At 32.3% G+C, this 23,483-nt stretch overlaps 1 protein-coding gene across 3 annotated transcripts in view; it reads right to left on the reverse strand.

The window, feature by feature from the left end:
* The window catches only part of ari-2 (E3 ubiquitin-protein ligase ari-2), a 316,218-nt gene that overhangs the window by 276,911 nt on the left and 15,824 nt on the right, over nucleotides 1-23,483 (reverse strand). For all 3 annotated transcript variants that reach the window (XM_075363686.1, XM_075363685.1, XM_075363687.1), the window contains exons 5-7: nucleotides 15,951-16,182; nucleotides 15,040-15,157; nucleotides 9,046-9,270 (exon numbers count right to left, since the gene is read on the reverse strand). In XM_075363686.1, the coding sequence (XP_075219801.1) occupies nucleotides 9,046-9,270; nucleotides 15,040-15,157; nucleotides 15,951-16,182 (575 nt within the window). The remainder of the gene's footprint in view (nucleotides 1-9,045; nucleotides 9,271-15,039; nucleotides 15,158-15,950; nucleotides 16,183-23,483) is intronic.

The raw sequence follows: 23,483 nt of genomic DNA on the forward strand, positions 1-23,483 counted from the left end.
TTATTCGGACCAATATCCGATGGATATTTCTTATTAGAAACGAATACAGGCCAGCGATGAATAACAAACTTTGTGGTTCTGAGAATTATGCGACTAGATAATGGTGTAGGATTGAGGCAATAAATATTCTGACAGATAAACTGCAGTAATGATCCTTCAGTCCATTAATCATAACAAATAACAAACATAATCAGTCAAATGTTAATAATAAAAACAAACATAATTATCATAACAAAAAAGGGGTTTGTCATTGCACATGACATCACTCACAATGTGATCGATGTTTAACAAATCCATTCTAAAATATGGTTTCTACAAATTTCAGCGAGTCATACCTGCTGAAAGCACCAGCTCCTTTGCAATTTATGGTTAGTTGGTCACTTAACTTTTGTATTGTGTACACTGAGCATTGAGCATTCGTATTTCTCTACTTTTCTTTAATTTTTTTTATTTCACGGGTGTGAATAGCTTAATTTCACCAACAAAAGGTGTACTGTAACACCCTTTTTTGTTACTGTCCAATTGTTTTGTTATCTGTAGTCATAGTTTTTGATTTTTTTTTTTACTTCCAGTTGTTTCACACATTTTGTTGACATTTTTATACGCAGAACTATATTAACATCATTAAACTGTGTCAATTTTTGTTGTTAATATACCTGTTAACAGTTAATTAAAACTGTGAGTTAAAATTCTGCGTAATGATATGACATTGGTTGAATGAGTAAAGATAATTGAACAAAATAAAAATGCATCCACCTACTCTTAAACCAGCATAAACTATCATAACTAACCAGTGTACCGAAGAGTACAATAGTTCGCATCGTGCTCCAAGAAGAAAAAATACACCAAAAAATGAGCTTTAAAAGATCATGGAACATTTCAGAAAGGAAAACATGATTGAAAGGACCCACTTTTTGAGGAAGCTCTGAATGAAAGAGCTTCCTCAAATAACAATTTGAGGAAGCCTCAATTTTTCACCATAAACATGGTGAAAGATTGAGTGCTGATAGAGAAAATTTTGCTTTTTTTTATGAATTCTATCAAACTCCCTGAAATTCTCCAGAATTTTTCTGCCGATGACATTTAAAACACTGATGAAGTGAGACTGTATTATCATGCTAAACCGGATAGGTCCTTGTGCGACAAACATGAAGTGCTGTCTAGATGTAAAAAGATGTCTATAGACATGTTACTGTGCTTTGTTATGTTAATATGTCGGGAAGTGACAAACAAAAACTTGTAATTGGAAAGGCCGCCAAGCCTCGTTCTTTTAAGTGGCTTAGAATAAACAGTTTGCTGGCACATTATGTTTCTAATAAAAATGCTTGTGATGGGTACAATCTTTTCAGAATGTTTTAACAACTGGGATGTCGAGTTACAGAAAAATTTAAGAAAAATCATACTACTGATTAACAATTGTGCTACTCATCCGTGACCAAATTGTTTAAAAAACATTACTATTGAATTTTTTACCACCCAATACAATGAGCCTCATCCAATCATTGGACATGGGAATTATAAAAAAATACGAAATCTATTTACCAATGTAAGTTGGTGAACCACATTCTTCTAGAAATAGAAGAAAATTTCCTGAATTCAAGCTCTACAGCTAGAGAAGTAAGTGCAAGAGTCAATTTTTGGCAAACAATTCAGTTCATAGCTGAGAGCTGGGAAGAAGTAACTAAAACGACAATAAAAAATTGTTTTGCTCAAAGTTTTTCTAATCCAGAAGAGCCAGAAAATATGTAGGAACATAATGGTAACACGACACTACAGCAAGTTGAAAATCAGCAAGAATTCGTGCAGAGTGACAAAAATATTGAATGTATACAAAAAGAATGTGACATCGCTATTGTAGAAAAATTCCAGCCCACATACAGCACAATGGATGAAGCCAATGACAATGAAAATGAACCAGAAATACAACAAGTTACAATTCAAGATGCAAAAAAATTTATTGTCAGACTTCAACGGTTTTTTATGCAGGAAGAAAGTGAAGGCAGTCCTCAATTGGAGTTGAGAATCTGTGCAAATTTCATTGACCATATGTCAGTAAAACAAAAATGGCAAAGCAGATTGGATGAATTTTTTCAAAGAAAATAAGCAGGTGAGACTTTTATGTTGTCTATGCATGGCTATCTATTCTATTTAAAAGTTTAACACAAAAAATGTTCAATTTTATTTTGAGATCTGAAGGGACTATAGAATAATGATCATTCATTTCCCCTCAGTTAATTTTGTTACTACATGCAGCCTACTTAAACAGTACAGTAAAAAGTTTTAACAGTAGGCTACATGAACAGGTATTTTGAACTACATTAACAGATTTAGAATTTGGTTTTCGCATTCAAATTTTGTGACTGCAGTATACCATATCACGTGTGTATATCAGTAGAACTTGCACGTAGAATGTTTGTGTGTTATGTTTAATGCAATACAGTATCATACACGCTACAATTTACATATTCGTTTATTAAGGCCAGCCACTAAATTGGGTCAAAATGCTCCAGTTCTGTTGTGCCCCAATAAACCGGAATTGACAATACTTATTTATAATAAAGAAGACCAATATTTGAAGGAAAAATAAAAAAATTTGAAGGAAAATTGTATCACTAGACAGAAGGTCTTGCCATGGATTCACCTTTATCAGAGATAAATATATTACAAAAAAAAAAATACATTCAACAGTTTCAGAAAATAATATATGGTATTATACATATAATTATATATAATTATTATGGGTAAGATTTTTTTGACGACATATTAGTGATATATGATGAAAATATTAAAAATTAACACAATACTATTAAAAACAAACTAAATATTATCAGTTTTAAAAAAAATGTTTAATTTACAATTGAATTATGAAAAAATTGCACTATCAACTACCTAGATGTAAGTATTGAATAACAAAATTGAGACTGATGTTTATAGAAAACCTATTAAAAATTTACATACAATTCACAAATCTTAAAACATTCCTTGGATACAAAACAATGTTTATAAAAATAAGATCCATACAGTATTTATAAATATAAATATATAAATAAATAAATATATATATATATATATAAAGAAAAATGAAAAAATTAATAAAGAAATCAAATATATAAAGGATGCAAATACAAATGGTTATAAGAATAATTTAATTGATAAATTATAGAGAGAATACATAAAGAACAAAAATATATAATAAAAAAACCACACTTAAAAACACAAATAATAATTATAGAAATAAACCTGATTTATTTATAAAATATATTACATTTAAATATCAAAATAATAACACTATAAAGAACACAAACATATTTCATAAAAATATATAAAGTTTCATATAAAACAAGTAAATCTACAAAAGTATATTTTTCATAAAATGAAGTTAATAATAAACTTGGACTTTCTGACATAAATAAAATTAAACGCAATGAATGTGACCATACATATATATATATATATATTTCTAAATACCAGTGATAAAGTGAATTGAAATAATGTTCCGTTATGAAATGAGCAGAATCCATATCACACAATCGAACATCTACGAGACTAGCCTAAGGTAAATGTTTTTTCTGCTGTAAGCTGTCACAAAATTTACAGTCCTTTCTTTTCGCCAAGTCACCTGTAACTAGCATATTATACCTGGACATGCTTGAACATTATCTAACGCCATAATTACAACAGGATGTGGGCATAGAATTTATTTTCTAGCAAGACAGCGCGCCACCACATTATAATTGTGCAGTTGTGTATCTCAGTAGCAAAGTGCCGTCTTGGATTGGATGTGGTGAAACAATTTCCTGGCCACCACGATTGCCTGATTTAACTTTAATGGACTTCTCTGTGTGGGGTTATGTTTAAGACAGAGAGTGTTTGTTCCTCCACTTCCAGGAAAAGTTAACAAGCTGTGACACCGGATAACAGAAACAATTGCCACCATAGATCATGACATACTTCATAAGATTTGGCAGGAAACTGATTACAGATGGGACATCAGCCATATTACAAAAGGTAGCCATATTGAACATTTGTAAATTAAACTTGAATATATATTGAGAGCTGCATCAAACCAGTCAAATGACTGAAGACAAAAAAAAAATATATATATATTGTATTCAGTGTTGTATCAAACATTTCTGTAAGTTATTAACTTTTTTCATTATTAAAGGTTACTTTTGTATAATTAATTTAAAAGTACTCCGTATATAAGAAGTAAAACCACCAGATTTTGTTTGAAGAGGTTTTCAGAGCATTTTAATATTATAAAAGAGGTAATGATAAGTTTTCTCATCTTATGAAAAATTAACAATTATTAATATGTATAACAATTTGGAAATAACATAAATAAGTAAACATAATAGGGAAATTGACATTCTTGAAAAATATTAACTCAGTAAATTTAAATGTAAATTTATATTAATAAACAAACAAATAGAGTACAATGGTTCATTATATAAATTGGTAGCACTGTTTTCATAGTCTAATATTTCAATAAGAATTATCACTCATTGTCATGCCATGGTATGAGAAAGAGGTTTTTGTGTTATATAACAAGACAGTGTATGCTGACATATTTTATGTGTAATATATAAAACTAGAAGAAATGCACTGAACTTAACTTGATCATCTTCCCTACAGTCTGGACCTATCACCCTGGGATTTTCATTTGTTTGGACCGCTCAAAGAAGCTCTAGGAAGGCAATGATTTGAAGATGATGAGGGGTGGAGAGATTTGTGCACAATTGGCTCTTGATGCAACCTATGATTTTAGACAATTGGCTCTATGATGCATTCTACAATGCTGCGATAAAAAACCTTCCTTCTCGCTGGGAAATATGTATTTCTAAAGCAGGAAATTATGTAGAAAAATTAATTATATTTGCCTTTTATTTTTCAATAAATAAATTTGTTTTAAAAGTAAAATCCCATTTATATTTGATTTACCCTCATAGTTCTATTTAGGTTTTTGAATTGTAGAATCAAAAGTTGTATTTGAGTCACAGCTGTTTCTAAATAAGAAAAACTGTAATGAAATTTGAAGACTATGATATTTTATTATTTGATTAGAACTTGAATGAATTAACGTCATTATTTCCTGTACACAGACAAAAATCATAATTCTGGATTTTATAACTAGAACCAACATAAAGAAAAAAAATTAGCTTCATATCTTTTAAATAAATTTGAACAGTAAACTTATTTTTTAAATATCCCTAAAAAAACAAGTAAAAACTACACAAAAACAAACATAACCAAAGAAGTCAACTTTTAAACTCCAAACTTTTAAGTACTTTAAATTTACAAAATGAACAACAAAAAATAACTCTGCTTAATATTAGATAATGAATACTAGAAAACACAAACTGTGCAAAATAACCATCAATAATTATAACACCTATCAAAAGGGAAAAAAATGAGCCATATAACAATTATAAATGTAATCAGCTTAAATGCATAACAATTCTATTTTAAATTGTAATAAATTTTTATCACTCAAAACAAAGAATACAATACAAAATAATACACACCTTAATTAAAGAAACTTATCAATCGGGTAACAAAAAACTTCAAAATTTTTAAAGCAAAGTTAAATATCCATAAATGAAACTAATTTGAACTGAAAATTCAATTCTCAATAAATTAGTATAGTCATCTTGAGTTTTATCTTCCACCATGGAGGAGCCCAGAAATGTGATTTAACATCAATATAGGTCATTCAAACAGGAAATGAATTACGTTACATTAAGAAACAAGTAAATTACAAATTATACATATATTTTCACTATGAAAAGTCAAAATTTAATGCATTGTGATAAATCCTAAATTTCTTAAAATAGCCTAAGTCTTAATCACACTATTTACTTTTTTAATATGAACACTCCAGCCTACATAAGCTACAGGGAGTCCCTGGCTATTCATACATCCATTCAAGAAATTAAATTTTAAATTCACAATATTTTGTATAACTCAGATATACTTAGTACGAGAGTTTAGCATTTAAATTCTTAAATTTTTTCTTTAAAAGTAACATGTTGCTCAAGGAATTCTTCCAAGGAATCAACAGTAATAAACTTGTTTTTACATTTGACATCTGATTAATATCCTTATATCCCACCATAAAATCTAAGCAAACACAGTAAGACATATAATTTTAAAATTTTAGCCAACAAAAAATCATTGAAAAAATATAACCTTAACTGGAAAGAGGCTGAATGTGGAATATATGTATTAGGAGTATTTCTATTTAGGTAATAAATCTGCTTAACGAATTGAAGCTGGACCATCTTTAATTAATGCTCATGGTTATAAGCCTACATCTTCTCAGTATATAACAGAGTGGTTTTTACTATAGAATCTAAAGCTTAAACTGATGATCATGCAAGCTGGTTCATGAATGCAATAAAATGTTTTCAACTCTACCTGAGGCAAACTTTTCTTTAATTACAGAATGAGAACAGGCCAGGTGAAATTTACCAAAGGAACAGAACGGAACTGCCAAATAAGTAATAGAATTTACTCTTTTTATAAAATCACTGCCGAATTTCAATTAGCGAGATTTTTTACAAGTCACATTCTTTGAAAATCATATTACCTTTTTTAGTGTTATTTACTATCAATGAATTAACTTTACAATAATCCTCCAAAATATCAAACTTTTCTTGAACGCCAATAATCAAATTTACATATATATTATTGGTAAAACATAAAATAATAATATAATTTTTTATACAATTAAGATGGGACTTTTGAAAAAATGAATTATATCAGACATAAATTAACTAACAAGGATGATGAGAGGGGGCCACTGTAAAAATACAGTAACTAACTCCTGATAAAATCTCAAAATCAACAACATTACCATCACATGTAAGCACAGACATATTAGCACTTTGATAAAAAACAATATGGTATTGACTAATTTAGATCTACACCGATGCTTAATAAGCTTTCTGCTGAATCAAATACCCTTTGGAAACGTAAACAAAAATAGCGAAAATGGCCAGTTTTTCATAAGTTTGATATTAGCAATGAATAATAAAAAAAATAATCTTGACAGTCCCTTTTCTTATGAAAACCATTGTGCTTTTCTGGGAATAACAGATTCTTTCAGCCCAACGTTAAGTCTTTTGAGCAAGATATATAATTTTCATGTTAATACATTATCACTCTCAGAGCATTTTTTATTAATCAAAATAAAATTTAAAAGTATAATGAATTCAAGCTTGAAGGAGGTCACAATATAAATCTAGGAGACATCACTTTTACATGTCAGTAAGCAGTGAATTTATTTCTTTTAAAGAAATGACCTGGTCAAGCGTGTCAACAGAACCTAGGACAATTTTCTGACCTTAGGAAATGCATCTGATGGACTAAGGATCAGAATTTCTTGGAATTTTTAAAATTCCCTACCTGTTAAAATTTAACTTTAAATAATTACTTCTTTCCATAATAATTTCATATAATGTTGAAACAAAGTATTAATGTCCTTAGAGTGTTTCCATTTATTATGTCTTCAAATTTTGCTTAGCTTGCAAACAATCCGAAGAATTAAACCATAAGTTACACTTACTAAAGGTTAAAATGAGCCCTTTCTACACTGTACTTTTAAAAAACCCAGGAAAATCACTGAATGTGATATCGTAGCATAAATATTAAAGTAAAATTTATCATGACCTTCACTACTGAAATTCAACTGCGTGCATTAGAGAGATCTAGAGCTGATCTTTGGCTTGATTTTTTTTATTTTTGGCTAGCAAAACTAGATTTTACGTCTACATTCCAAATATACTTTTAACTACATTACCCTTCAGATCTGTCATTAGACAACAAATAAATCTTTAATACAAAAACAAAGTGTTCAATTATAAGAAGTACATTCTGAATCTCAAAAGAAGTTCCAATTCTAAATACAATAATATTGATCCATGACATATTTAACACTGAACCCATGACTTGAAATAAAAGTAAATTGGATAGGAAAATCAAGAGGAGAACACTGATTAATAAATATAATTCAGCATCTCAATATACTAAATCCACATTATTTCGCTCGTAAATACAATCAGATCGATATAGCACAAACGGGAAAAACAGTCACCCCTCCACCATCCAAACTATATCAGTTTTAATTTATGGCTAAATCTTTTTTTTATTGTAATTAAATCACAAAATATAGTTAATAGCAATGAGCAGGCCGGGATTTATCAACCCACAACTGTAACTGGCACGACTTCCTTATTCATACAGTAAGGTTAAACATACACAACCTCTGCCAGCCCCTGTGGCATGAATGATAGTGTCTCAGCCATTCATCCAGAGGTCCCTGGTTTGAATCCCAGTTAGGCATGGCATTTTCACACATGCTACAAAATCATTTATCTCATCCTCTGAAGCAATACCTAACAGTGTAAAAAAAACCCTTGAATCAATCTACAGACAACCTAACTACAGATTTCTAATAACTACTTTTTAACATAAGCAAATATCCAGAAAACACTATCACTGTTAAAGAAAGTTTAATAAACACACCAACATAAAAAAAACCAAAAAAATTAAGAAAAAATCTTCCAAAAATAAAAAGCACACTAAACATGTCTTAACTCACCCGTATCTCAAGACACACTCCCAGGTAGGGTTCACTAATTTTTGTACACCTAAATGTACTGGGATAGATGCTTGAAATATGGTAAAACGTTTAATTCTAATATTTACTGAAAACATATTTTGGGGTTTCTCATTAAATCACTCTTGACAAAGTGAAACATGAATGTTGCACTTATTAAAAGTAGGAAGATAGCTGAGGAAGAAACTGTACAACTTTAAACAACCTTCTAAGTTAAAATACGCAAAGAAAATCATATTTAATTTTCTAATAACACTTGAAATAGTAAATTTTTTGCCATAACAAAATACATTTAGATTCCTAACTAGCTGCAGAGTAAAATGTATTTATAACATTAACTAAACAGCAAGCTCAACAAAATAATGATTTTAAGCATCACAATACCCCCAATTTAGAAATTTACATTTAAAGAAATAAAAACTTACTCTTTCATAATAGTGCAGGTATTTTTTTAGCGCCTCACGTGCCTGAGCATGAGCAGATTCATTTGCAATATTTGGATTTTCTTTATATCTTGAGCATTCATAATATTCAGAACCATGTGATTTCCAATCACCAAGACACATCCAACAAAAATCATGTTTACAGTTGTAACACTGCATGTGATTGCAACCACCATTTTTCTCTATACATATATGACAGCGAGGACACTAAAACAAGTTTAATAAAAATTAATTAAATTATTTCCTGAGTTGAATACTTGATTAATTGTAGCATATATAACTAGAAACTTGGCTGAATGCAAATTAATATAGAATATCAGTTAGTTGTGTACTATATTAACTTCATAACTCTGTAAACCACGAGTCAAAATTATTTACAAACTGGAATTAGATTACATAAAAAAAAAAAATTGTCAGTTTAAAGAAGTTATAAAGAATCCACACTAACAGATTCCCTACTGTGCTAACAGATCTGCAGGCAGCATAGCTCCACCCATTTACTAGGCCTGAAAATCTGCAATCTCAAATACTTTTTATTCCGTCAACTATGGAGAATTAATGCAAGTTATAAATGTTTTTTTCCTACAATGCACCTTTCAGAAAGGTCCAACTTTTATCACATTTAAATCTGATAGTGGGTTTTTTAAATTTTGAAAAGAATTTTTTTATTCTTTGTAAGAAACCATTCTGACTTTTCTATGTAACTTCTTATTTTACATGTTTACTTTATTAAGGTCATTGTTTTTCAAAATAAATTTTTACTGATTTTAATTTTAAGAATATTTTTGTTTTTTCATACTACTATGAGGCTGTTGTACTTTCTTAATCATTTGACAAGAGAATACTAGGTGATTTTCATGGTGAGTGGGCTGGGTCATGAAATGTCTTGTCTTTTCATCATCACTGTGATTACCTATCTGACCTAAATTGTATTATTACTTTTAGGAGATAAAAAGACTTACACAGATCTTGCTTACAAAATATTCAAAGAAACAGTAATTAACACACAGTACATATTCAAATAAAAATATAAATTATTTAAAGTTAATAAACTGTTTTATATGTTTTTATTTATAAGTTTATTTTTTTTTTCAATTTTTTTTTTATTTTTTTTTGTCTTCAGTCATTTGACTGGTTTGATGCAGCTCTCCAAGATTCCCTATCTAGTGCTAGTCGTTTCATTTCAGTATACCCTCTACATCCTACATCCCCAACAATTTGTTTTACATACTCCAAACGTGGCCTGCCTACACAATTTTTCCCTTCTACCTGTCCTTCCAATATTAAAGCAACTATTCCAGGATGCCTTAGTATGTGGCCTATAAGTCTGTCTCTTCTTTTAACTATATTTTTCCAAATGCTACTTTCTTCATCTATTTGCCGCAATACCTCTTCATTTGTCACTTTATCCACCCATCTGATTTTTAACATTCTCCTATAGCACCACATTTCAAAAGCTTCTAATCTTTTCTTCTCAGATACTCCGATTGTCCAAGTTTCACTTCCATATAAAGCGACACTCCAAACATACACTTTCAAAAATCTTTTCCTGACATTTAAATTAATTTTTGATGTAAACAAATTATATTTCTTACTGAAGGCTCGTTTAGCTTGTGCTATTCGGCATTTTATATCGCTCCTGCTTCGTCCATCTTTAGTATTTTACTTCCCAAATAACAAAATTCTTCTACCTCCATAATCTTTTCTCCTCCTATTTTCACATTCAGTGGTCCATCTTTGTTATTTCTACTACATTTAATTACTTTTGTTTTGTTCTTGTTTATTTTCATGCGATAGTTTTTGCGTAGGACTTCATCTATGCCGTTCATTGTTTCTTCTAAATCCTTTTTACTCTCGGCTAGAATTACTATATCATCAGCAAATCGTAGCATCTTCATCTTTTCACCTTGTACTGTTACTCCGAATCTAAATTGTTCTTTAACATCATTAACTGCTAGTTCCATGTAAAGATTAAAAAGTAACGGAGATAGGGAACATCCTTGTCGGACTCCCTTTCTTATTAGAGCTTCTTTCTTATGTTCTTCAATTGTTATTGTTGCTGTTTGGTTCCTGTACATGTTAGCAATTGTTCTTTTATCTCTGTATTTGAACCCTAATTTTTTTAAAATGCTGAACATTTTATTCCAGTCTACGTTATCGAAAGCCTTTTCTAGGTCAATAAACGCCAAGTATGTTGGTTTGTTTTTCTTTAATCTTCCTTCTACTATTAATCTGAGGCCTAAAATTGCTTCCCTTGTCCCTATACTTTTCCTGAAACCAAATTGGTCTTCTCCTAACACTTCTTCCACTCTCCTCTCAATTCTTCTGTATAAAATTCTAGTTAAGATTTTTGATGCATGACTAGTTGTTCTGTATTCTTCACATTTATCTGTCCCTGCTTTCTTTGGTATCATAACTATAACACTTTTTTTGAAGTCTGATGGAAATTCCCCATTTTCATAAATATTACACACCAGTTTGTATAATCTATCAATCGCTTCCTCACCTGCACTGCGCAGTAATTCTACAGGTATTCCGTCTATTCCAGGATCCTTTCTGCCATTTAAATCTTTTAATGCTCTCTTAAATTCAGATCTCAGTATTGTTTCTCCCATTTCATCCTCCCCAACTTCCTCTTCTTCCTCTATAACACCATTTTCTAATTCATTTCCTCCGTATAACTCTTCAATATATTCCAACCATCTATCGACTTTACCTTTCGTATTATATATTGGTGTACCATCTTTGTTTAACACATTATTACATTTTAATTTATGTACCCCAAAATTTTCCTTAACTTTCCTGTATGCTCTGTCTATTTTACCAATGTTCATTTCTCTTTCCACTTCTGAACACTTTTCTTTAATCCACTCTTCTTTCACCAGTTTGCACTTCCTGTTTATAGCATTTCTTAATTGCCGATAGTTCCTTTTACTTTCTTCATCACTAGCATTCTTATATTTTCTACGTTCATCCATCAGCTGCAATATATCGTCTGAAACCCAAGGTTTTCTACCAGTTCTCTTTATTCCGCCTAAGTTTGCTTCTGCTGATTTAAGAATTTCCTTTTTAACATTCTCCCATTCTTCTTCTACATTTTCTACCTTATCTTTTTTACTCAGACCTCTTGCGATGTCCTCCTCAAAAATCTTCTTTACCTCCTCTTCCTCAAGCTTCTCTAAATTCCACCGATTCATCTGATACCTTTTCTTCAGGTTTTTAAACCCCAATCTACATTTCATTATCACCAAATTATGGTCGCTATCAATGTCTGCTCCAGGGTAAGTTTTGCAGTCAACGAGTTGATTTCTAAATCTTTGCTTAATCATGATATAATCTATCTGATACCTTGCAGTATCGCCTGGCTTTTTCCAAGTGTATATTCTTCTATTATGATTTTTAAATTGGGTGTTGGCAATTACTAAATTATACTTCGTGCAAAACTCTATAAGTCGGTCCCCTCTTTCATTCCTTCTGCCCAGCTCGTATTCACCCACTATATTTCCTTCCTTGCCTTTTCCAATGCTTGCATTCCAATCTCCAACTATTATTAAATTTTCATCTCCTTTTACGTGTTTAATTGCTTCATCAATCTCTTCGTATACACACTCTACCTCATCATCATCATCATGGGCGCTTGTAGGCATATAAACGTTAACAATCGTTGTCGGTTTAGGTTTTGATTTTATCCTTATTACAATGATTCTATCGCTATGCATTTTGAAATACTCCACTCTCCTCCCTATCTTCTTGTTCATCACGAAACCTACTCCTGCCTGCCCATTATTTGACGCTGAGTTAATTACTCTAAAATCACCTGACCAAAAGTCGCCTTCCTCTTCCCACCGAACCTCACTAATTCCTACTATATCCACATTTGTCCTACCCATTTCCCTTTTTAAATTTTCTAGCCTACCAACCTTTTTTAAGCTTCTAACATTCCACGCTCCGACTCGTAGAATGTTATTTTTTAATTTTCTGGTGACCCCTTCCTTAGTAGTCCCCACCCGGAGATCCGAACGGGGGACTATTTTACCTCCGGAATATTTTACCAAGGAAGGCGCCTCCATTATTGCTATGTGAAAATGCAGAGAGCCAAATTTTCTTGGAAAAAAAGCAGTTGTAGTTTTTCATTGCTTTCAGCTGCGCAGTACTCAGAGGACTGAGTGATGTTGATACGGCCGTTTAAGTCTTCCTGACTCACGCCCCTAACAACTACTGAAAGAGCTGCTGCCCTCTTTCAGGAATCATTCCTTAGTCTGGCTCTCAACAGATACCTCTCCGATATGGTTGCACCTTCGGTCCAGCTACTCTGTATCCCTGAGCACTCAAGCCCCCTCACCAGCGGCAAGGTCTCATGATTCATAGAGGATTTTCAATTTATTTATCAAAAAAATGAACTTCTGGGCCAGAACAGGCATGTGGCAAGTATGTTTACTATACAGTAAGCTTGAACATATAATTTGATGCACCTGCATTAACTACAGACATATTCTATATAATTTTTCACAAAAAACTATTAAAAATATATATGTATATTAAACTTAAATACAATACACAATTCTATAACTAAATTGTACTAAACTTAATTTTAAAGGATTTACAAGAGATTGCATAATTAGCAGCTAATGGTTTCGGTTCATACTAAAGCCAACTGCATATTAAAGCCCTGTCTTTAGGCCTTAAAAATTAGTAAGTGTCATTTGGTTGATGTGTAAACAATATATTTTTTTAGCAAAATGAATATGTCAAGTTTAATGCCAACGAAACACAATTTGCAGGAAGCGTTATATTTTTGTTTCCATTTGAAGAAATCAGCAGCTGAAAGTCTTCATTTGCTGTCTGAAGCTTATGGCTGTTATGTTCTATCAATTTCAACTTGTGAGTACTGATTTTGACAATTTAAAAGTGGAGATTTTGATCTGGAAGACAAAAGAGAGACAAGAGAGATTTTGATTTGAAAAAGTTTGAAGGCGAAGAATTAGAAGCATTACTGGATGAAGATCAATTCTAATGTTAAAATAATTGGTAGAAGCATTAAATGTGACTGAAATGGCAATCTCAACATTTGAAATCAATGGGAATGGTTCAAAAGCAAGGAAATTGGGTGCCATATGAATTGAAGCCAAAGAACAGCAAAAGTAATGTGTTTTCTCACATGAGAACTGCTGCTTTAACAGCAAAGGAAAGGTTTTTTGCATCATATTGTCACTGGTAATAAAAAATAGATATATTACAGTAATCGTAAGTGCAAAAAATCACGGTGCAAGCCTGGCCAACCATCATCAACAGTAAAGCCAAATATCTGCTGTTCAAAGGTTTGCTCTGTATTTGGTGGGATCACAAGGGTGTGGTCTATTATGAGCTGCTAAGATCTGGTGAAACCATTACTGAGGACCGTTACCAACAATTAGTGCAGTTAAACCCGAGAATTAAAACAGCAATGTCCAGAATACACCAATAGACATGACAAAGTAATTTTTCAACATAACTTTGACACATGTTGCTAAACTAGTCAAGAAAACACTAGAGCTGCCAGTATGTGATGTTCTACCCCATCTGCCATATTCACCAGATGTTGCGCCTTCTGATTTCCACTTGTTTCAATCAATGTAGAACCACCTATCTGACCAGCAGTTCAGTTCTTTTGAAAATGCCAAAAAATGGCTTGATTCATAGATAGCCTCAAAAGAAGGGTCATTCTTCCAACAAGGAATCCGTCTTTTACCAGAAAGATGGGAAAAAGTTGTAGCTAACAATAGACAATACTTACAATAAAATAACATGTACTTACCTCATTTCAAAATAAACATTCATTTTCACAAAAAAAATCCTTTAAAATTAAGATTAATACCCAATATTATTCTAAGTGAGAATCGTAATAATCATTAAGAATACAGTGCAATATATGAATAAATATTAAATATTTCTTTAATATAACTAACTGGTATATAATTAATTTGAAGTATTACTTACATCTTTTGTATGAGCACTAATATAGTTTGCAGTTTCACTATCATCAGCACATTTTGTTAACCATTTCTTGATAGTGCTGCAGTCTGTTGGAGCATGGTATTCTCCACCACATTTAAAACTGAAATAAAAATGTACCATTATTATAATAAAGTACATAAAATTGAAATATACTGACAAGAAGAAAGGTGAAGGTGTAGGATCTATCAACTGAAATAGGAAGAGTAGCAACATGTAAAAGAGAAAAAAATAATAATATGAGGACTGGTTCAAATCTAAGTAAATGTTAATAGTAGTTTTTTAAAAATTAATATTACTAGTGAAAATACACTGGCATTCATCACACTGGTCACTGGCATTCATTTAACAGCACTGGCAGCATTCATAGGTCACACTGGTCACTGGCATTCATTTAACAGCATACCATCAATCTTGATGATCAGGATCATTGTCCTTACAGCAAACAAGAGGCAAAACCCTAAATGCAGAGGCAGATTAACTATACTATCAGTCAAAGATGACCTGCCTGATGATATAAATAATAAACCAATTATATTAAACTTCCAACTATAAATAAACCTTTTTAAAGATAACAAGTGAACTCTGTTGTAAAAGGTTTTTTGCACTACATACATATATTTTATCATAAATCTCCCTTAACAGCTGTGAAAAAGGGTATATATTTAATAAAATTTACAACTTATCCCCCACAACTATCATCTCCTGCTAAAATACATGACAGCTAATAAACAGCAGTGTTCCGATTCAATAATCATAAAACAAATTTTTTTCCAAATGTTAATAAGATCAATAGACATAATTAAAACGAGCTAAAGAAAACACACAGAGAACTTGAACTACTAATGCAATGATAAATTGGTACTCTAAAAAAATGATTTAATTAAAGTTCTTACCAGAATACGCTATTGCAATATGAACAAGTAGCTCGTTTTGCTTTTGGTTCTTTAGATCTTAAAACCACTTGACAATTTAAACCAGGGCAAAACCTAAGTTGTGGATGTGATTTAACATAATCACGAAAAGCAAACTGTTGATATTTTTCTCTAAGCTGTGGTCTTGTTAAGAGCGTTAATACAAAATCTTCTGGTGCAAGAACTTCACAATCTTGTGCCATGCAAGCAATTCCTGAAACAAAATTATTTTTTCAATAAAACAGATACTTACTGTTATGGTTTACAATCTACATAAAAAATACCATGATTCATAAATCTAATTTTTAATTGGACTAGGACTTATTATAATAAGTACCAATACATAAATAATGTTTACACTACTAGGTACCATAACTAAACAGTTGAAGGGATCAACTGTTACAGGCTTACAAGATAGATCACTTTCAAAGATCACACCCATTCTCAAGAATAACAAGTCCCATTCCAGGTTAACTAGGAAACATATGGAGTGAAATATTTCTCATTGCTTTTGTTACAAGCCAAATACACTGTTGCAACAATATGTCCAATAGCTTTAAAACTTTGGCCAATCTGCCTAGACAGGCGCCACATATAGCATAATTGCCTCACAGACACCCTTATAGAGGATACAAATGGTCTTAAAATTAAGACCCTAATCAGGATTGAGCACATGCCGAATGCCAAAGAAGGCACTACAGGCCTTCTCCGTGACGTATTGAAGGTGCTTCTTGAATTGCATTTTCTCATTGAGAAACACCCTGAGGTACTTTAGGCAGGTTCATGTTTCAATGGCTGGCCAGCGCCAGCCATTGAAACACGAACCTGCTGCCTCACTGCCAAATGGTCATTGAGGAGCATCATAGTGGTCTTCTCTGGTCCGAGTCATCTTATATTGATGACCCCCACAGCTCAAGTGTCCTGCAAGCCTGAGTGGCTCAGAACTCAACCTCCCTCTGCAAACATCCTTCAACCAGCAGAAGCCCATCATCAGCATAAGCCACAATACGACACCTGCTGGGCAGAAGAGAATCAAACTCCACCACCCACAACAATGGACCCAATATACTGCCCTGAGAACAACCGTTGGACAGCATCTTGCCTACCTCATGCCCGCCCTCGCGAAGCAGCACATTCCGATGCCTGAAGTAACTTTACATTACTTGTAGTTCACTGTCAGTGCATTGTCTCTTTTGTAACTGATAAACTGCAGAAGGCCACCGCAGAAATGCATCAGAGATGTCCAGGAAAATTCCCAGGATATTATGGTGTCCTCAGTACCTTTTTTCCGGGATTAAATCCGTACTGGTTCTCCATTAATAAGCCACGCGAGGCGAACTTCTCATTTATGTGAAGGAACAGAACCCTTTCAAGACCTTACCAATAACCAGTAGTAATGTCAAGGGCCTATATGATGAACTAACAGTGGGATCCTTGTGCCACCTTTAAACAACAATTTAACAATCCCCTTCTTCCAACTAACCGGGAAGCATCTGCCAAACAACAATTTATTGAAAATAAACGTGATAATTCTCATGCTTACCCCTACTGAGCAAACAAGGAGCTCCGCCATTATTCCATCAAAGCCTGGGGCCTTACCCGTACCTAAACTACAGATGGCTTAACACACTTTGGCCTCAGTTATCTCCAAAGACAATGCTGCCTCATGAAAATAAGCAACCTCACACTGCACCCGTAGATGGTATGCAGTCTCCTCAGCTTCATCGTCATCAGCCAGTAAACTGTCTAGTTTGAAATATTACATTTTTCTCTAGATTTGAAAACAGGAACCACTTCAGCTTTTTTTTTTTAGTGCATTTGACCAAACAGCTTGCTCAACACATAAACTATGTATATTAAAGGTTCAGCAATATGGACGCAGAATATTTTCAGTGTTTTGGTGTTTATCTTATCTACACATCCATTTTTCAATTTTATTTTATTAATTATATGTTTTATTTCATTGAAACTTGTTGGTTTTATAAACATTGCATTTTTGTTCATTTGTAGCAGTTTTAATTCAAAACCTAACAATTTAATGATATTTTGACTAAGTTTTTGTCCAATTTCACAAAAATAAGTATTCATACTGTTAGCTAATTCATTTTGATTAATAATCTTACACTGATTTACACTGATGTAATTAATAGTACTATGTGATTAGTTTTTTTTTTTTTTTTTTTTTAGCAACTTCTGAGTCTCTAATTTCCCATAGTGACTACTAATTCTGAATTGTTACTATTTCTTTCTTTCTTTTTCCTGTTTAACCTCCGGTAACTACCGTTTAGATAATTCTTCAGAGGATGAATGAGGATGATGATATGTATGAGTGTAAATGAAGTGTAGTCTTGTACATTCTCAGTTCGACCATTCCTGAGATGTGTGGTTAATTGAAACCCAACCACCAAAGAACACCGGTATCCACGATCTAGTATTCAAATCTGTGTAAAAATAACTGGCTTTACTAGGACTTGAACGCTGGAACTGTCGACTTCCAAATCAGCTGATTTGGGAAGACGCGTTCACCACAAGACCAACCCGGTGGGTGGATTGTTACTATTTGGATTTTTATTATCGTTACTTATTATTATTCTGCATTGTTACTTCCTTTTCTGATTTTAATTTTTTTCAAATTTATTTTTCACATCCAAGATGATTCTAACCAAAATTTTTATAGAAGTTTTAGCTTATCATTATCTGACGGAATTCTCCATAGATTATATAAAAATTGTTTGGTTTTACATGATTTTAAAAAAGCATTTGTGATCAACTTTTTCTTAGGTTTCTTCTTATCTTCTATTTTAGTTTTTGCTAGTTCTACACAATGATCTATTTCATCCATAAAGCAGGCAGTAGTTACATTTGTATCCTGCATTAACATGACTGCATTCCAGTTTCTTGCGTAAACAATATTTCTAGTTTGATGTAGTCCAATATTACTGATGCTTCAATATTTATAGGTTTTATCATATCAACAGCAATAAAGTATAATGGTCCATAAAAGGATATTTTAAATTTGTTTGTTTTTGTTCTACTGTTTGTTTTTGTTCTACAGTTTGTTTAAGTAAAGATATTGTGAATCCAAGATCCATTACAATTGCCATCAGAAGGTCTAGTTACACTTTGAAATCCTAGAATATAGCTCTTTTCTAAAAAGTTATTAAGAAATTCTTGACTTATTTATCTAATTCAAGCAGGTCTATATTAAAATCATCTACTATTAAGCGATTCTTCATATTTCTTTTCTATCCAAAAATTTATTTAAATCATGTATGAATCCAGTTTTACGTATATCATATGATCTGTATATAGCAGAAATTTCAATACCACTACCACTATTCATTCCTATACAAGAATTTAGTATTTTTATCCAACCAGATTAAACAATTTCTGTGTTTTCAATTACATTCTCATTAATATCAACAATTATGTAATCAGATTTATTTATTCTATTGTTATTATAATAGATATTACAGCCTGGTAGATTTTATTACACCTAATAAAATCAAGTCTCGTGTATGTACAATGATAAATGGTTTGATCATTAAACTCTTCCCAAATACCTCTAGTTTAGAAAAGTTAGCATTTAAGCTTCTAATATTTAAGCATAACATTAAATCTTTCATGCAATTAATAGTTTTATTGAAAGTTTGGATAATACTGAAAGATTTTTCATGTTAAATTAATTTTTTTTAATAGTTTCTAAGAAATCAAAATAATCTTGTTCCGTATTACGTATTATCCTTATTCCCAAAGACTGAGTTTGGATGCTTGATGCTACTTCATTTGTTCTGCCTTGCAGTGTTCCCAGGAATCCAAGTTGTTTTGAAATGTGCAGTTGAATTGGGTATTCAGTAAGTTTATTATTTTTTTGCTTATTAGGTATTTAAACTACTCACAGTTTTCAGTATCTACTGCTGCATGATTCATTCCACAAGTATGACCCTGATGCTGCTCATTGCTATAAATGCAATTTAGACATTTTTACAGTCTCAAGAAATTTCATTTGTCTACCTCAAGATTTTTGCAGTCATTTGTAAGATAATCAGCAGATCTCAAGCGACTATGACTATTAGTACATTTATTGCCACTACGTCCTGTGCATGCATATTTGTAGCAGAGCATGATATTAAGATCATCATACTTTGTAACACTGATGTCCTATATACATTTTGTTGTTTTGTATTCTTAAATATTCATATAAATCGCTAGTAATTCAAGCATCACAGTAGTTTGTTTCTTTTTGTTTTTATAGCTGTTTATTAATTTACACTTGGACGAACGCCCCCAAAATTTCTGTTATTTATATCATACTCTATTTCTTAACCGGTCAGGTGATGCCTATAATTTTGATCCTAGGAAGGTTTATCTTTGAAATTTTTATATCATAATCTACATCCAATTCATCCTTGAAGTTTTCATATGCTACAACTAGATCATTTTTATTTATATATTTAAAGAAGACATACATTTTGTTAGTTATTTTTTAATCATAATAAAAGAATATACACATGGAAAAAGCCGGGCGACACTGCAAGGTATCAGATAGATTATATCATGGTTAAGCAAAGATTTAGAAATTAACTCGTTGACTGCAAAGCATATCCAGGAGCAGACATTGATAGCAACCATTATTTAGTTATAATGAAATGTAGATTGGTGTATAAAAACCTGAAGAAAAGGTGCCAAATGAATAGGTGAAATTTAGAAAAGCTTGAGAAAGAGGCAAAGAAGATTTTTGAGGACATTGCAAGAGGTCTGATTAAAAAAGATAAGGTAGAAAATACAAAAGAATGTTAAAAAGGAAATCTTACCAGCAGAAGCAAACTTAGGTGGAACAAAGAGAACTGGTAGAAAACCTTGGACGTCAGAGGATATATTGGAACTGATGGATGAGCGTAGAAATTATAAGAATGCTAGTGATGAAAAGGTAAAAGGACCTATCGGCAATTAAGAAATACATTAAACAGGAAGTGCAAATTAGCGAAAGAGAGTGGATTGAACACAAACAAAAGCAAAGGAAGGATGAAACAAAAAGCAATTTAATCATATTCTCTCAAGGTAAAAGAATGGTCCAGCATGGTTTATTTATCTATTTCTCTTCTTTCTGTGAGAAAATTACCAATAAAGTTGAACATGAAAAATGGTGAAATTTCACTTTTGGTAACCTTTTCAAGAGGCAGGGATGGCATACACAGTTTGAATTATGTTTTATATGAAGGTATATGTTATTAATTTTACCATAAATAATATTAATGGTGATATACTTACCCCTAAATTTTTATGAATTTTTGAAAACTAATTTTTTTTTTAATTCAAATTTTTTTTGATAACTCTATTGGGGCTGGTGATAAGAATCTAAAATTTGCACAACTTGTAGTGGTTTTGTAGATGTTTATGGCAAATAAAAGTTTCTTGTGTATTTTATTAATAAAAAAGTTCTCAAAAATCATGAAAAACCTATTAAAAGCGCTATCATTTTGACTCTCTAAATAAGTGCTCCAAGGGGGTTTCTTGGCATTTTAATATGAGGTATATTCATAAAGTAAGGGCTGTTGGCTTATATTTAAATATTAGCGGGTCTGAACACAGTTTTACGCATGCAGGGCCATCTATCAGCTATTTACAAAGCCACTGCAGCTGTTTTGATATAGTAATCGTTTGCCTGCTGGTGAATGCAGATCACTATGTCCGCGACAATCGTTTCTCCCTCTAGTTATGAAGTGCGCTCTGTGATTCGATTTTTGTGTTCAAAAGGATCTTCAGCTGCTGAAATTCATCGGGAGTTGTGCTTAGCGTACGGGCCTGTAGTAATGAGTGAAGGAAAAGTGAGACAAATGCGTCAAGACTTTGAAAATGGCCGAACAAATGTGCATGACGAAGAGCAGAGTGACAGGCCTAGTATTCAAACTGACAATCGTTGAACAAGTGAACCGTAAACTGCGATGTGATCAGCGATTGACAATTAGTACTTTGGCTGATGAATTTCCGCAAGTTGGATGCACCTGTATCTACACGATTGTCACAGAAAAGCTCGGATATCACAAATTGTGTGCAAGGTGGGTACCAAAAATGCTCATTGACCAATATAAAGAGCAAAGAATGTGCAGTGAACAAGCATTTTTGGACCACTATCGACACAATGGAGATGATTTGTTTTCCCACATTGTTGCGAGTGATGAGATATGGATATCCTAAACCAATGCAGATTCAAAACAACAGTCAAGGCAGTGGCGCCATTCAAGTTCCCCAAAACCAAAAAAGTATAAGCAACTCTTTACGAGAGTCAAGCTACCCTTTTTGGGATGAAAAAGGTGTCAATTTTTGTTGATTTCATGCAACGTGGATCAACAATTGCAGTTGATATGTACTGCAAAGTACTCACCAAACTGAGATGTGCGATCCAAAATAGACGATGCAGAAAACTGTCATCCGGTGCAATCCTCCTTCGCAACAGCCCATGTTCTCATACCGCTGCCTTAACCACGAAGATTCAAGATTTACATTGGGAACTTTTTGACCACCCTCCATATAGCCCCAATTTTGCACATAGTGACTACTTTCTCTTCTTGCATTTGAAGAAGTGGCTTGGTGGACAATGGTTGGAAAACAATGAGGAACTCAAGACTGCTGTCAACTGGTTCAATTCCCAAGTGGTAAACTTCTATGCAGAAGGGTTAAAGAAACTGATACAGCATTACGAAAAGAACTGAATGGCGATTATGTGGAAAAGTGAAGTAGATATGTAGTAAATTAAAACTGTAAGTAAAAACCTTTTCTCATGAGTTAATTTTTTTTTAATAAGCAAACAGTCCTTACTTTATGGATATGCCTAGTACTTTTATACTTATTACTATAGTTGAATTAGACTTATTGAACCATTGAAATGCAGTGTTCATGTTATAACAGGCGCTTGAAGTCATTCGCAGTCATCAGGAAAATTCATGTTGCAACATGCTCATTTATGCTTATTGCATCATTTAGCTTTGCAGTTACAGACTTTCTTTCTTTCTTTTTCCTGTTTAGCCTCCGGTAACTACCGTTCAGATAATACTTCAGAGGATGAATGAGGATGATATGTATCAGTGTAAATGAAGTGTAGTCTTGTACATTCTCAGTTCCACCATTCCTGAGATGTGTGGTTAATTGAAATCCAACCACCTAAGAATACCGGCATCCACAATCTAGTATTCAAATCCGTGTAAAAATAACTGGCTTTACTAGGACATGAACGCTGGAACTCTCGACTTCAAAATCAGCTGATTTGGGAAGACGCGTTCACCACTAGACCAACCCAGTGGGTTGCAGTTACAGACTGGTCAGTTTAACATTAGTCAGTGACCTGTTCACATCTTTACAGAGTGTCTCAAATTTCATCCTGTTTGGAAGCGTTTATTAAATAAATAAGTTTTACTTAATAATATTATATTTGCAAATTTTAAAATCAGTTAAAATGTTTACCTTATTTTCAAGTAATTTCACGTAAAACAATGGAAGAACAATGTTCCATAGGAA

The sequence above is a fragment of the Lycorma delicatula genome, chromosome 4 (assembly GCF_047948215.1).
Source record: "Lycorma delicatula isolate Av1 chromosome 4, ASM4794821v1, whole genome shotgun sequence".
Classification (NCBI taxonomy): domain Eukaryota; kingdom Metazoa; phylum Arthropoda; class Insecta; order Hemiptera; family Fulgoridae; genus Lycorma; species Lycorma delicatula.